The 16278-nt window shown below is 39.0% G+C and overlaps 1 protein-coding gene across 1 annotated transcript in view; it reads left to right on the top strand.

Annotated features, from left to right (window-relative positions):
• Nucleotides 1-16278, top strand: part of PTPN14 (protein tyrosine phosphatase non-receptor type 14) — a 72281-nt gene that overhangs the window by 37616 nt on the left and 18387 nt on the right. The window contains 8 exon segments of the mRNA XM_010164356.1: nt 908-978; nt 2665-2752; nt 5204-5289; nt 6936-7023; nt 7732-7814; nt 10122-10179; nt 13582-13660; nt 15302-16278. The exon segment at nt 15302-16278 is cut by the window's right edge and continues 3 nt beyond it. Of these exon segments, the coding sequence (XP_010162658.1) occupies nt 908-978; nt 2665-2752; nt 5204-5289; nt 6936-7023; nt 7732-7814; nt 10122-10179; nt 13582-13660; nt 15302-16278 (1530 nt within the window).

Here is a 16278-nt window from a genome sequence, read left to right as displayed (position 1 = left end):
CAGGAAAAAGAACAAAGTTATGTACACAGTACACCCCACAGGTGTGTAGCTGTGCATAGGCATGTACCATGCCATTTTTCATTAGCACGCTACCACTTTCACATTTTTTTGTGGCAGAAGCAAATATCAGAGGGAGGGCCCCATTGAGCAAGAAACAGGCAGTGTATTTAAGTGCATTACATATAGCCTTAAGGCTTTTCTAAATAAAAATAAGAACTTTGAGGTTTTGCAAGAAAGTTTTGCAGCTTCCTTTTTTTTTGCCTTGAATTTATGAGGATACTTCCTTTATTAACTTGCTCACAATTATTTCAGAATTGTTTCTACCACATATTATTAAATTTGCAGAAGATAAAGATTTCTACTCAGAAATGTGTTGCAAGCATAAAGTACATTTTATTACATATTTGAAGGGGTAGCAAAACTTTCAATCACTTTTAACATGGTGAAGGGAGTACCTGTGGGTTGCTGGACAGAAAATAGCCATGACTGTTTTCCATAGTCTGTGCATTATTTCGGGCTGTTTTAAAAGATGTATATTAATTTGTAGACTTCCAAGTGTTTTTAAAGACTTATTTGGTCTTTAGTCAGGAAAAGATCTCTTATCCTCTATACTCTGTTTTCTATTTTTGAATAATAAGTACCTTACCCTTATTTTTAACGGTATCTTTATACTTTTATGCTCTTTCCCAAAAAAAGATAATAAAAAAAAAAACCAACCCTTGTGTTGTTCTTGCACATTTTCAGCATCCCGTGCTCTGAATTTTCAGTGCAGCTGGTGATAGGTTCTCTCTGTAACTACTGTTTTAGGAAACAATCCTGAAACATCTGCTGTCATAATTCCTGTCTTGCATTTTGTTGTCTCTCTCTCTGGATAACTAGTTTTCAATCCTACTTCATATTTTTACAGGATTGGACCCAGGATGAAGCTGTCTTGGAGGAGCTGACTCAAAAGGTTGCTCAGGAGCACCGATCTCACAGGTTGAGCTTGACATGTTAAGATTCAGATTATTTTTGTTATTGTCATCAACCTCCTAGGACTTCCCTTCCTCCCCATGCTGTTCTGGCAGGGGTAAACTAGCCTATCTTTGTCTTACTATTATGCTACATCTCCCTGGATTTTTAATTAGTCTGTTACAAAAGATTGTCTGCTTCTTGTGAACACAAAATGGCCGAACCATTAGGTTTAATGAACATGTGTAACACTACCTGAGCTATGTAGTGTTACTACATAGCTCATACAAAGTGCTACTCCTTTCTCTTCTTTGTCTCGTTTAAATCCTGATGGTGAAAGACCCTGTGACTTGATCGAGGGTGGTCCGAGGGTCTGTCTGACAGTGTTTTCTCATTCAAGAGAGAAACATGCTCTCAGTGTAATGGAAATGAAAATAACAGGAGTTGTGTTTTAAGTCTAGTTGTGGAAAATATACTATATGTTGTTACTAGTTAATGAGCTAGGAGTATATGCATTAGTGCTTTAGTACAAATAACTTCTTTGTAAGCAGGCTTCTTTTGTGCCATCTAGGTGTTTTGGTGGTGGAAGTATTCAAATCTCTAGAGTGCTGTTCATAGAAAAATGGCAGTGCTTATACATCAGTGGAAATAACCTTTTGTGTTATATTATTAAATTGTATTTGAAGCTTTATTACATGGAATGCAATAGGGATATTATGTGAAGGGTGCAGTGCTCCCCATTATATGACAGAAAATGATTGTAAAGGGGCAAATACCAATCTCTGAGTCTAAGGCCGTTCTCAGTCTGAGTTTCAATGCAAGCTTGAGCCTTTGATGCAACCAGAGGGTTAGCTTCCAAGCTGGCTGTGAACAGGCCTGGTTCTGTTCTTCTCTCTGCCATGGGCTGTGCTCGAGTGGCATTTCTGCAACACAAAGAACAAATACTTGTTCTCACTCCAGCAGGTAGAGTAGATCACTTCTCACCTCTGTTCTCTCCCTCTTTCTCTCAAGTATTTGTCTAGTTCCTATATTTCTGTTTGTAAGCTGTGGTAAGGAGGAGCAAAGAGGAGAAACATTTAATAGTGGCCTTCTTTTGGAGCAACCCGCAATCTATCCTGACCTGGTTTTGAGAACTGAAATCTGTCTGAATTCCTGAGCTGTGACAGCAGCATGTGTAGACATGTGTATAAAAGTTTTCAGGTGGTTTGCTCTCTATTATGAAAGAGAACCTGCTCAACACCTGATTTAGTGCCTGTGTTTTTGAACAGCCAACATGAAAATGTAGGTATTCCCTTTTAAGTAATTTTAAGCAACTTCAGTGGGTTTGTATACTGTTTATGCAAATTAGAATCCCTATGGCTCAAATTGGCCATCCATAACTAGATACAACCTGATGCAATGTCCTGATGTTTTAATAAAGCCTGGAAAATATTTGATGTGTGCAGAAGAAACTGAGTAATAGGAGCAATCCAGTTTGTTCCTCCTGTAATTTGAACTGTGCTTTGTACCTTGCCTTAGCAACATTTAGTAAAATTCCTCCCCTTGCTGATTATGATCCTAATGTTGAAAGTTAGATTTGTGTTGTGCATTTCTAGGCAGCATCTCCAAAGTGCCTTCTAAAGTGGTTTGTGAATATCCTCTTTTTTACCACTAGTATTTTTTGTGTGCATATCACATTGAACCATTCGCTGCCTTTTGTTACTCTAATTGCAGTGGCATTACAGCAGCAGAAGCTGAGCTAATGTACATCAATGAAGTGGAACGGCTTGATGGGTTTGGACAGGAAATTTTCCCTGTGAAGGTATGTTAGTGTATGTAAAATAACCTCTGAATCAAACGATGCAGGAATCTGCAGTGACCTTTGGAATGCACACAGGTCATGTTTGTCCAAAAGAGACAGGACTTGTTTCACTGTGCTGGAGGGTGAAATGACTGCTGGTAGTTTGCATGGATTGCAACATGAGGGTATCTCAGGCCTGTAGTGTTATTTCTCTTCCAGCAAAATCCTTTTCACAGAAGAGGTTGCTATGTGCTAGGGCCCCATATCTTGGGAAGCAGAGATATGCTGCTTGCTTTTCTTTGAGTGCTCTCTGAGAGGCAGTGGCTGGGACAAATGAATTTCAGCTCTGGTCTTTAACAGGACAGGAAGATAAGACCATTTCATGTCTTAAGTTGCTATTTACCAAGAATTAACTTTCCTTAGTTTCTTACATGTGCACGCAGGCCCTCCACACATTTAAAACTAGGGGAAGGTATCAACCTTTATTTTGCATTTGTAGTCACTTTCCCTTTGCTGGAAGCCCCTTTCTACCTTGGATGGTGTGCCTGGCTTTGTGGAGCACATGCCACCATGATAAAGTTGTGCTGAGAAACTGCAAACTACTGTTACCAACATGACAATTTCTCTTTGCTATCAACCCAGCACCCTAAGTGGTGGACTGATAGCAGTTTTTCTGCTAGTTATAGTTGACTTGAAATTTAAAACCAAAACAAAACCACACACCAAACAAAAATTTTTCTGCTGAAGTCAAAATTGATCTTTTGACGTGATCTCAAAATTGGCGTGAAGGGGAGGAGCTGAATGGCAAAAAAACCCCACAAACCCTACCCAGCAACAAAAATTATGGAATGTTTATTGCCAATGAATGAAATAAATGTTTTCCTCAAATTCATTCAGATGAGTTTCAGATTAACTCTATCCTAGCAAAACCAGGACACTGCTGCAAAGGATTTCTGTGTTGGAATTGTCATTAAATATTATTGCATGTCAGTAAGATAAGTATGAACGGTGGACTGGGTGCTCTGCAAAATTGCAGGAAGATGTTGTTACCCTTGTCTCAAAGAGCAGTGTGCTGGCCTTGTAGACAAGTAGAACTGCATTCAAATGGAAAAATGAAAGATTTATCTTTTGTTCCTGTTAGAAAATGCTATTAGAAATACGTTTCTCTTTCTTTCTATATAGATATTTGTGTGTATACACACACACACACACATGTATATGTGTACAAATACATATATTTTCCCAATCTCTCTGCCTTCTAAAGCTGCCTCTGGGACAAGGCAGAGGAATGTGTAGTCCTCAAATCAGACTAAACTGAAGACTGTCAGCTGTATAACCTCTGCTGACTTGTAGAATGTGGTATATGGTGTATGTGGTACTGAGAATCAGTGCATAGGCTAGGGCTGAAAATTGTCATCCATCATTTGTTTGCAAAAGCCCTAACACTTAGTAGTTGGAAACTACTTAGTTAGTGCTGATACTCCCTTGTTGCCTTCTGGGGATCAAGTACTACAAAGCCAGGAGAGCAGCTCTAATCTGATCTATCAAAATGCAGGGATGCCTGATGGTTTCTAGAATTTGCTCATGCATAGTGCATTAACTTCTCTCATATCCTTTCTTCTAGCAGTTCTTTTTAACCACACTCCTTGTGTTAGCATGATTTTTATTTACCACTTTGAAGTGCAAATCCATTACTATATATGCAGCTGAGAAGGAGTTGTTTTTGTTGATAAATGTAGAAAAAAATCTTTGTCAACAGCATTAAGTTTTTGTAGAAAAAAAAAAAAGCATTTTTAAGAAAACAACTATTTGCAAAATGGTACAGAAGCACATGGTTTTCAAACAGGAGCCTGCAAAGAGACATGAGTAGGCACAAAACCAATAGAATTTCTGAATAACAATGTATATGGACATTATATGGTGCATGCAGATGAATAGTAATATTTAAAAATAGAAAATCAATTGAGGATGTATCTGTATAGAGATACAAGTACTTTCTGGAGTGACATGCTGTGAACTTCACTTAAAGGAGGAACTTCGAAGGGTATAGCTTTTGAGAGGGATTCCATCTCCAGGTGTGGTTTTCTGAAATCTCAACGTGTTTTAACAGGTGAATGGAGAAGTGCCATGAATGTGAAAGAGGACTATTGCTTTTCGTAGCTATGTGGGCTCTAGATAGCTCTAATCACAACGATAAGGAATGTGGGGTATTGTACAATGAATGGCAGTTTGTGGTGTGCATGTCGTTTGATAGAGGAGAACCTTGGGTTCGTTTCACCTTCGTCTGTTCTCACTAATCAACAGAATGAATCCAGTTAAGTGCTAGCTTCTTTGAAATAATGTAAATCAGAGTCAAGGGTTAGTCCTGCATTCATCCTGAAGAAGGGCTTCTCTTTGGTAGTTCAGCATACATTCATATGCACGTATTGGTCAGTTTCTTTATTAAACTCAATATATATCCTTTCTCTGTAGGATAATCATGGAAATGACATACACCTTGGTATTTTCTTCATGGGAATCTTCATAAAAAACAGAATTGGAAGGACTGTGATTTACAGGTAAAAACCAGGGTCTTCTGTATTTAAAGTGAGTTTCTTTTCAGAGCTCCATGTGTGGGTTTTTTTTCCTTGCTTACATATATGATTTCAGTAGTGCCAATCCTCTAACTAAGGATTAGCTACCTCACTGTTTTCAGAAGTGGCCTCTTGTTCCTAGGAGATGTGATAAAGAATAATTTCTGATGACTTTGAATGGGTCTGATGGCAAGAAAGACGTAGTTGTCTGTCATGTATCTTGTTCTACTTACAAGGCTTTGATTCTTTTTCTTTTCTTGTCTTTATGCCTGTTTCTTTGATGCTTCTGAATGCAAATCTGTTAAACCTCACAGGTGGCACTCTAGGCACTCAACATTTCTGAAACTCTGGTTGTTGTATTTAGGTGCTACACTAAAAAAAAGCTGAACTTTCTCAATCCGTAATTTTGAAAGTCCTGGCTGCATCACTTGTTTATTTGTTCTGCTGTTTATTTTGGTTAGTAAGAATCATTTAAGATTTTCCATTAATTTTCTTTTGTGGGTTTTGTTACTTCTTGTAAAAGCTTGTTTTTTATGAAAAAGTTTCTAGAAATCTCCATGATCCCAGGGAGGCTAGGGTTTCACCCTTTGCTACTGTTCTCGTGGGTATTTCCATTACTGTCATTGTTAACTTGTAGTAGATTTTTACTAGTCCCTGTTATTAGAATATGAACATTTGTGCAGCCAAAAAATTGTGTTTTATGAAGAGCACTAATTTTTAGTCAGTAGCTAAGGCTTGTATCAGACTTAAGCTGGAATGTTGGGGGGCTTTGCCTTAAAAGGACTTTCAATGATCATCTTAAAAAATGTTAGGGCTCCCTTTTCCACATAGCTGATGTTTTGCATATTTAATTTTGAGAAGAAATTAGATAATCCTTTAATTGTGCCAGGTGACAAAAGCAAGAAGTTTCTTTACATGTAGAAGTGACAGTTGGCGCTGGGATCCTTAGTCTTTGGAAATATGCAGCTCAAGCATCCTGCCATGACATGAAGAGGAATGCATGCTGCACACGGAACAAACAAGTCCTTTCCATCCCCACAGATTGCATGCAGTGTACGCAAATGTCTGTCAGCTATTTGTAAGAAGATTATAACTCTGATCTTGGGTAACCTGACAATTACTTGGAGAAAAAAAAAAAAAAAATTGCAAAGATAAAACCAGGGTATTAACATGGTATGTGTAGCCTACATAACCATGCTGGCAACTTAACCTTCTTTAGGAAGAATTGGCACTGGAGGAAATTTGGAAACAGCATTTGGAGAGGAATGGCACTATTTAAAAAAAAAATAATTCTATTACATGTGGTTAAAATCAATGAGTTAAAAAAATACCACAGTTCAGTATATGTATTATTAAGGTACATTCAATGTATCTTCTATTGTGAGTCTTCAAATTGATGTTTTTAAAAAGAGCTTTTAACTCTTCTCCTTTTGGTTAAGAGCTGAATATCTGTTTCTCCTTTAATCAGAGCGTGACTTCCTTATTTTCCTGACCATGTTTCTTCACCAAACAACTACTGAAAAGCTTTCCCAGAAAATGAGACTAATGTTGACTAAGGGATTCTTAATATGTTTGTGAAATGTTTGAATGTATGTGTTGGCAAACTGTACTGCATTTTTTTTACTCTACAGGTGGAATGACATTGGGAATATAACACATAACAAGTCTTCGATTGTTCTAGAGTTGATCAACAAAGAAGAGAATGTTCTCTTTCACACAGTAAGAAAAAGATCAAATCAGTGTCATCAAGCAAGCTGCTTATATAAAAAATAAACCTTTGAAGTTCCACTTTCACAAAGGGGCTCACTCATTATAAGCCTTCCTCCCACCAAAGTTCACATTTTACTTTATGCAGAGAGTGAAATTAACTTCGTTTAGCTACCAACATTTCTGTTCTCTTCCAAGCATCCCAAAGTGTACTATGGTGGGAAGGCTGCAAAAAACTGAAGTGCTTGTTGGATGAAACATCCACAGTGCCACACTATCTTTCATGCTAACATAAGTGCAACAGCCTAAGCAGTTGCAGAAACTGGGCCTAAGCTGCCATGCATGCACATACTGGAACTCGGAGGGCTGCAGTGTTGTTCTGTGCTGTCTAAAATCACCCCACATCTCCCTGAACCAAGGCCAGTATAGAAACTGGACCAGCAAGCTGCTTGTTGTTGTTGTCCTCCTTCCCTCCTACTGTGACTTAGCAGTGAAGTGGCAGCGTGTAAAGGCATGCCACTGTATTTCAGTAATTCCATGCCTTGAATGCTCTTGAGGGCACTAGACATGTTCTTGGCAGCCAGATTCTGTACATGACGGACCTTACCAAGCGTTACTGCAATTGGATTTTTAAAACTCTTCTTTGTTACTTCTTGATAAGAATAACAAAATTAAGGATTGTATGTATTTTTTTTCCCCTATTTTTTCTTGTGTTTAAAGGATGATCTTGAAAATGCCAAATATATTTCACGGCTGTTTGCAGCAAGACACAAGTTTTACAAACAGAACAAAATCTGCACAGAGTGAGTACTCTTTCTTCAGAGTTGTTTTCTGACACCCTGCTTTGGAATTGCTCTGAGTTTTGGCGTGTCTGGTTTTGTTTGTTTTTTCTAGTCACTTGTGTCAGTCAGTTATTTTTTTCCCCTTTCCTTTTTTTCTTGTTTTAACCACCAGCAAGAACAGACAATTGAGAATGAAATTTCATTCTGAGCCTTGTGAGGCTTGATGCTCCCCAAGCAGCCAAATCTGACCATGTATCTTACATTGAAGCCCTTGGTCTCTGCTGTTCATTACCCAGAGTATTAGTATAAACTGGAGTGAAAGGTGACGTGTTAACATGCCAAAATGTCAATTGCAGTAGCATTTTGAGGATGCACTACCCATCTAACAGCTAAGGTCGGTAGAAAACACAGGTTGTCATCTTCTAATTTGAGCTGTGTAATTTATCTGCTGCTTATGTGCACCAGACAAGGGAGGACACCTGGGAATGTTAATCTGCGTAGCCATACTAGCACAACACAGCAGAGACTGTAAATCTGAACTCAATGCCTCCTTTAGGCTCTGCTTTGAGCACTTATTAAGGAACTGGCCTTGAGCTAGTCCTCTCACACAGGTGGATTCATCCTAACTGAAGGAGGAATCCATAAGGCTTTAGTTGTAAGTCAAAAGTCAGTTTATTAGCTGAGCTGTGTTTCATGTATACTAGCACACAAAAATTTTAGTTGGAGCTAAATCTTACTTTGAGAACTTGAGACTTTAGAGTAATTTTCATGATGTGCAGGGTTTGTATAGCAATGAGAACTTGAATCCCTTGCAAAACTTACCAACTTAGCTGGAAAGATATGGAGAAGTTCATCTCTATCAACAGTTCTGGTTAGAGCTGGACATCCCATCTGTTTAGCTGGGTAATACCATCAGTTGGAAACTAAAGCCAAAACGAAGAAGGGAAGATTGGAAGGTCTGGCTTTCTAATATTACATATGCACGCAATATATTAACATACAGTGAATCAGAGTATTGGAGAGTTCAAAGAGGTGAACTGCATAGAGTGAGCTTTTCACTTGCAGAAGAGAGATGTTGGTTAGATTTCAGATGGTGTTTACAGTTCTTAGGAGGTGAGTGGAAGAGTAGAAAAGACATTTCTTAGTGTATAATGCATTTCAGTAGTCCAATACTAAATTTAATTTTAATGATCTAAGGAGCTGAGTTCAAAGGAAGCTCCTGGTTGTCTCCCCTGTGACAGTCAAGGAAAAAAAAGGAAAAAAGAAAAACATAGTCTATCATCTTGGAATATTTCCTCCTTGGAGCTGCATATTCAAGAGGGTCAAGAGAGAGAGGACTGTTCTGTTTCTGTTCATAATCCAGACTGCAGAAGCAATAGCTTTTGGTCATGTTTATTTCTAAACGCTGAGCCATAAGTATGTGGGTACCATGAACTGGGTGTATGTAGTGGCTTCATATATAACTTGCAAATATTTGGAGTAAAAAAGAGAACATCATGAGGTCACAAAGTGAAGTACTGGAATTTAAATTATTTTTTGCCATTAGAACAGCTCTCCTTCTTCCACAGTCTCATGTGGTACCAGCTTCTGTGTTAGAGCCACAAATACTGATGACAGCATATGCTTATGTGTGTTTTCTAGCCAAATAATTTTCCTGCTCTCTGTTAAAATGATAGCTGTTTGTTTTCCTGTGTGCATTTCCTCTAATCGCACATAACATCGTTCACCAGATCAGAAACTGTAAGAGGACAAATTCCACCTTTCCTTTCTTCACGTAAGCACTATGTTTCTGCCTCCTTCAACTTGTTTCTTTCCCTTCCTCGTTTTTTTTTTTTCCTCCTACACTCATTGCTTCCACTGCACCTGGCTACTCTAACATTGTATATGGCTCTGCTAGTATTATCTAACCAGTTATTTCCCCCCGCCCCCCCGATCTGTGTGCATTGCTTTGGAGTGATTGCTATGAATGTCACAAAATTGTCATTGTTTTAATGTTCACCTTAAGTCACCTGAGAACTGTGCCCATGTGCCACGTTCAGTTTTTATTGCTTAAGAGACTTGTTTGATTCATTTTTAAACCAGTTTTTCTTTCTTGTGTTTCCAAGTAAGCCAAATAGGATAATGAACAGAAGGCATGGATATTTTGGAACTGGAATACTTTCTGTATTTAGAAAAGGACCTGAATTATTTTCATTTATTCATTTTTTAAAAAATCTCATTAATGAGCAATACTTACAGATTCTTCATCTCTTGTTTTTCCCATTCATTCTTGAATGAGAATTTAAACACTGTAGTTTCTAGCATTTCTCCTTACTTTTTCTTGCACAGACAACCGAGTTCTCCTCCTCCTATCCGACGACGGCCCACTTGGAGTAGGTCATCCTTGGTATGTGCCACGGTGGGGTCTTTAGAAATGGTATAGACATTCTTAATGGGATGGGGCATTGTGTAAGATGGAATACTTTTCTGAATTTCAAATAAGCACATTAACTCATTTGTTGTAGGCAATATGATTGGAATGAGTTTCAAGGGTGTGGCTGCCCAAGTTGATTAATTTAACTGGATAATATCATCACTGAGTATTAAAAATTACAGTCTTCAAGGCATTATATTTTTATCTGACCTGCAGAAACTAAGCATCTTTTCTACTGGATTGAGGTTATATTCAATATGTAAAGAAAATAATCCTCTAGAAAGAATTTGAAGTGTCTTGTGCTGTATACATCAAAACCTAATCATTACATAATTTTACAGCTTTGCCTTTTGCCTTTCTTCCATTGCTTATGTTTTTGTATTAAGTTTGCTTACAATTTATCAACTTCTTGAGTTAAGAGCCTATTTTCTATGTGAAGTTACTGTGATTTTAAGTAAAACTATTATAATCAGTACAGGATTGTGATTCAGAGTTTTTCCTGAACTGTATTTGTTTCCATTTAACTAATTTCCGTAAGTACTGTAAATCTGGCAAAACTGAATAACTTTTTCCTGAAATCTTTTCCAAAAACATCTGTGGGAATCTTTTTTCCCCAGTCAGCTCTAAGGACATTTTTTTGGATCCAGTTTTAACATCTAGTATGTCAGTATTTCTTACAGTAATTCAGAACTGCTTAAATAAGAATAGTAACAGCGCTGCTGGTCCCAAAGACAGAGGGCAACATTATCTGTATGCAAGCTGCCAGTTTTCATTTGTGATATAGGTTATATCTGCTTTGTAGACCTTCCCAGAGTGATGACTCCATTAGCCTATTGCTGCAAGGTGGAAAGCTAATATGAGCAGGAGTGTTTTCTTGACATAGTCCCATGGTGTGCTTACAGCTTGTGAAAATGTTCCAAAATTAATCTTGAGCAGGTACAGATATTAGGGTGTCTTTACAGATTTCAGCACAGGCTGTTTTCCTGTGTGCATACATATGGTCCACCAGATCTAAAAGTTGGATTCTGTGTTTCCCAGCTGTTGGCAGGAGAGCTATTGTAGCTGGCTCTGGATTTCTTTGTCCTTTCATTCTTAGCATGTTTCTAAGGTGTCACCATGCAATTCACAGCCTATGTATTATGTTCTCTGCAACCTATTTACAGTATTTTTGATATCTGCTAGTTTGGTCCCTGGAGATGACTATGTAAAACTGAAGGTGAAGAAATGAAATGTGCTTTGCGTTCTTATGCTATGGCCTCAGATATATTGCAAGGGGAAAGAGAGAGCTGCCTTCTATATTAGATATGAAAAATGGAAATCTGCTTTTTCAAAGGAAAAACAAATGCCACTGCCTCTTTATGTCTTGAACATAAGCATGCAACAAGTTTTGGGTTTGTTTTTTGTTTTTGTTTTTTTTTTAAAAAAAACAGTATCAGGAAGATTAAGAGGAGGAATGTGTACTCATCAATTAAAAAGTGAACTGGGCTGCTAACTGTTCATGTTGAACTTTCAACTGCTTTTTTCATAATTGTTTTGTTAACTTGTTGGGACAGATCTCTTAGGGGAGGAGGAAAAAAAAAAAGCCCTCCTGACTCCTATCTGCACTGTACATACCTTTATACACCTACCTATTCATTTGTCTTGTATGGTAATAAATCAGTAGGCATAAATGGGAAGTGAAGTGGGATCTTGGGGGTGAGGCTCTGCCACCTCACTGAGGATCATGTTCATTACTTTCAGACGAAGACCTTTTATATGGTTTTGGCATCATGGTGAACCTGTATTTCATTAACTATTACTTCAAAGCCATTTAATGCTGTTTTTTTCCTGTCAGGCCACCCAATGATGCTGGTTTTCCAGCGAAACCTCCTCAGTGTAGGAGATATGTTTAATTAGCTGATTTATTTTATTTTTTTTAAATCCAAGTGATCCTTAAGTTGGATATTGACATTCTGCAGACCTTAGGCTTCTCCTGTTTCATCAGAAGAGGCAGATGGGCCTTCAGGAAAAACAAAACAAAACAACAAAAACACATCCCACCACCACAACAGAACAATCCCTAATTTCTTTTAGATACCTTCCATAACATTTATCACAAAGAAAACTGTCTGCTCCAGATCTATACATTCCCAGCAGATGTCACTTCTTCCTTGCACTTTTCCTGTACCCCCCATGTTAGGCTTTCCAGCATCTTGGTTTGTTCCAGGCTAAGCTCCCCTGCTTGGGTTGTCAGCAGCAGGCTCCTTTACCCAGGTTGTTCAGTGAGAGTAGGGTTTTATACCCTTGGAAGTAATTGTTGTAGCAGAAATATTTCCTGTCATCTCCCAGCTCTGGCTTAACACAGCCATTTTGTTTAGAAGAATTCATATGTGTGCTCAGTTTCTTTGATTCTCATTCCTTCTCCCTATTTACATATAAAATGGAAATTTAACCCCTTCCCCACCCCCTCTTCAGTACCTGACTTGTGTGGTGCTCATTTTGTGCATGTGCATGCAAAGGTAAATTATTTGGTGTTTCCTTTTTGCCTTGGGCATCCACAGTATTCCTTAATAGTTTGAACTATTTGAATCAGCCTAGATGAAAAGCCCTTTTTCTGCTGTTGAGGAAGACATATTCACGAGACAAGAGTGTCTTCCTTCTCTTTCTCCTTACTTTGTATATCAAAGTATGTTCTTACAAAGTTTGCTCAGCAACACTAGACAGGACATTACAGTGCAGGTGGTAAAATGCGATCGCAAAATGCATCAATTTGCCATTGAACAAAGCTGGTGAATACAGTGTCAGCTGTGATTTATTTTGCTGTGAATGATCCTGCTGATTTAATGCTGAATTGTCTCCTGTGATACATGTTGTGTTAAAAAGCTTATTGCAGTGGAGGTTGTTGGATGAACACTCCAGTTCATTATCTAGGGAATGTGATATTAATGTAATTTGCAGAGTTATTCTAAGTCTATACGAGCTACAGAATTATTCTAAGTCTATACGAGCTACTGTAGCTTGTGTAACAGTGTTCTAGGTCCTTGAATTTGTTTCATCTCCTGCTTTTGCCCTGATTAGGTGTTTGGTTTGGTTTAATTCTTCAAGGGCAAGGGCTTTTAATAAACTTTTGAAAAGTTCTAAGTGAGCTGGGAGTCTGGAGGTTGTTTTCTGAAGTGGTTAAGGAGTCTTAACTGGTCAGCTTTAGGCTCTGTAACAACAATTTGCAAAATGTTATTCTCTGTTCTACAAAGAAATGCCAAACCATGTGTCTTTGGCTGGGTAAGAAAGAGCAGTATACAGTGGAAAGGGCATAGAACAGTTTTTCCTGTTTCAGCTGCAAAAAATGTAGCAAATGAAATTCCTAATGCTTTTTTTTTCTTTGTGCTTTTATTTCAGCCAAGACAACATCCATTTATACTGCCTCCTATGCATGTCCAGTGTGGAGAACACTACACTGAAACACATAATTCACAAGGTACTTAAAGCATATATTTTATCCTTTAATGGACTTGAATTTAATGTGTATGCAAAGAAGCTCCTACCCCTTATGTCTAGGTTTCTAATGCCATCATGGCCAAATGGGAGTTGCTGCTAGAGGAGAGCTAGCAGTTTTATAGTTAATGTTGCAGTAAGTCTTCTGTTTAAAGGCCAATTTCAGTTTTCAAATTTCTTGAAAATGTCTGTGCATTATTATATGGACCTTAAACTTGGTATTCCAGATCAGTGAGCTGAAAAAATAATTTCTAAAGGAAGTATGATGGCTGTCTCAAAGGCAATGCCAGCTGGGGCCAGGGAGAGAAATGGCGTGAGGGAATAGGAGACAGAAAGTATCTTTTACTGTAGGAGAAATCATAGTGTCCTGGTCATGAAACTGTATATTTAGATAATCTTTTCTGCTGATTTTTCACTAACATCTGCCTGCATTGTTAGCCTTGTGCACTTAAGGAGGATAAACTATTTTAACCCCCCTGTTTGACAAATAAATTCTCTAAGAGGTTGTACCAGGTGACTTTGATCAAGGCTGGGAATGGAGCCTAGCCCCTAAACACCTTGAGTCTCACACCCTTAACCACACCACCTTTTGGAATATACCTAGCCAGGTCTGTTAGGCTACGTTCTTTGCAGTTTGTGAGAGGTACAGTTGAAGTGCTCTCACCAGCAGAGGAGCTCTTAGGCATATCTGATAGCATTTTAGAGTTGTGGTGGTCTGACTAATTTTAAGGTAGAATTTGATAAGTTTTGAAGGGAGCCATTCAGGATAATTCCTTGCATACAGTAGATTATTTGACTTACGGGATGCTACAGTTTTACTATGAAGCTGAGGCTCTGAAGGGGGTTATTCTCAATTTTAGAACAATTGTAAAGTTCCCTTAGTTTTAGCACTGACTTCTCTATATTGTTGAAGAACTAACTGATTTTAGAGTTTTGGGAGCTGCTACTCTTTTTTTACAAGATTTTTCAACACTGACAGTCTTGCAGTAAAGTTGTGATCCAGGACATCATCTTTACAAACTTGATTCCCTCTCATAGCCTTTGCTGAAATATTTAATATTCTTTAGCATATCTGTAGAGTGGTGGGGTTTTTTTTGTTGTTTGTTTTTGGTTTTTTTTCCCCTCTGAGTATTGGTCACCCTGCTGTCAGATCCTCAAAACTGTTGGTTAGTCTGAAGTAGGATTTCCAATTCCACAGTCCTCTGCTACTTCAAATCATAGACAGCAGTGCATTAACAGAAAAGACAAGAGAATTTTTAGGATTATCACAGGCTAGCAGCACTGGATTTTTAAGGTGACAGCAGCTGTGAATCCTTCAAGGATGCTGAGGGAGGAGATGCCCCTTTATTCTTCCTTGCCACCACAGGCAAAGACATTTTAATGCAACCCACTAGGATCTGAACTACCATATTTTACTAACTGTTGGGAGTGTTTACGGGAGTAGCTTTGTTGTAGTTCTATTTCAGTGACCCAAGGATGCTCCCAAGACTGAATGTTCCCTACAGTTGTTGTACACTAAGCTGTCTCTGTAATCCTCAGTGCAGAATGCATTTGAAGTTTTGTAGACATTGAGTGAGTCCTTGTATGTTAAAATTGTCAACATCTTTATCTCTGCTCTATACAGATAGCATTTTCCATGGAAATGAAGAAACTTTCTACTGTAGGTCTCAGACCAGTTTGGACAGGTGTCCAGTGGACTTCAGCTACTTGAATGGTAATGGACCCAATGGGAGCGTATGCAGTGCCCACAGCATGAACTCCCTCAATCGTTCTCAGAACTTCATCCAGGCATCTCCAATGTCCTCAAATCTGAGTATCCCTGGAAGCGACATCATGAGAGCAGACTATATCCCCAGCCACAGACATAGTGCAATCATAGTGCCATCTTACCGGCCAACTCCAGATTATGAAACTGTCATGAGGCAAATGAAGAGAGGGGTGATCCAGATGGATAGCCAAAGCCAGTCTTTGAGGAATCTCAATATTGGAAACACACATGCTTATAACCAGCCGGAAGATCTAGTTTACAGTCAGCCTGAGATTCGAGAGAGACACCCTTACACAATTACATACGGGCCCCAGGGTGGCGGCTATAACAAGCCTGTTGCCCCGTCTGACCAAATGAACCCTAATAATGCTGTGCAAAGTAAGACAGCGGCCAGTGCCATATCGCACACTGTCAGCACGCCAGAGCTGGCTAACATGCAGCTGCAGAGCAGCCAGAGTTACAACACTGCTCACATGTTAAAGAACTATCTCTTCAGACCCCCACCTCCATACCCACGCCCACGTCCTGCCACTAGCACACCGGACCTGGCAAGCCACCGGCACAAGTATGTCAGTGGGAGCAGTCCTGACTTGGTCACTCGCAAGGTCCAGCTCTCAGTAAAGACCTTCCAAGAGGACAGCTCACCGGTCGTCCGTCAGTCGCTGCAGGAGGTCAGCGAGCCCCTCATGGCGGTGAAGCATCATGCAGCTGTGAACAAGCGCCACAGTTTGGAGGTCATCAGCAATATGGTGCGTGGTATTGAAGCCATGGCATTAAAAACTTTAAATGCCCCTCTGCCGCGCAGGAACACTTTGCGGGAGCAGGTGCAGCCA

Source organism: Antrostomus carolinensis, unplaced genomic scaffold (assembly GCF_000700745.2).
Source record: "Antrostomus carolinensis isolate BGI_N321 unplaced genomic scaffold, ASM70074v2 scaffold1033, whole genome shotgun sequence".
Lineage (NCBI taxonomy): Eukaryota > Metazoa > Chordata > Aves > Caprimulgiformes > Caprimulgidae > Antrostomus > Antrostomus carolinensis.
This window is presented reverse-complemented; position numbering and strand designations above follow the sequence as displayed.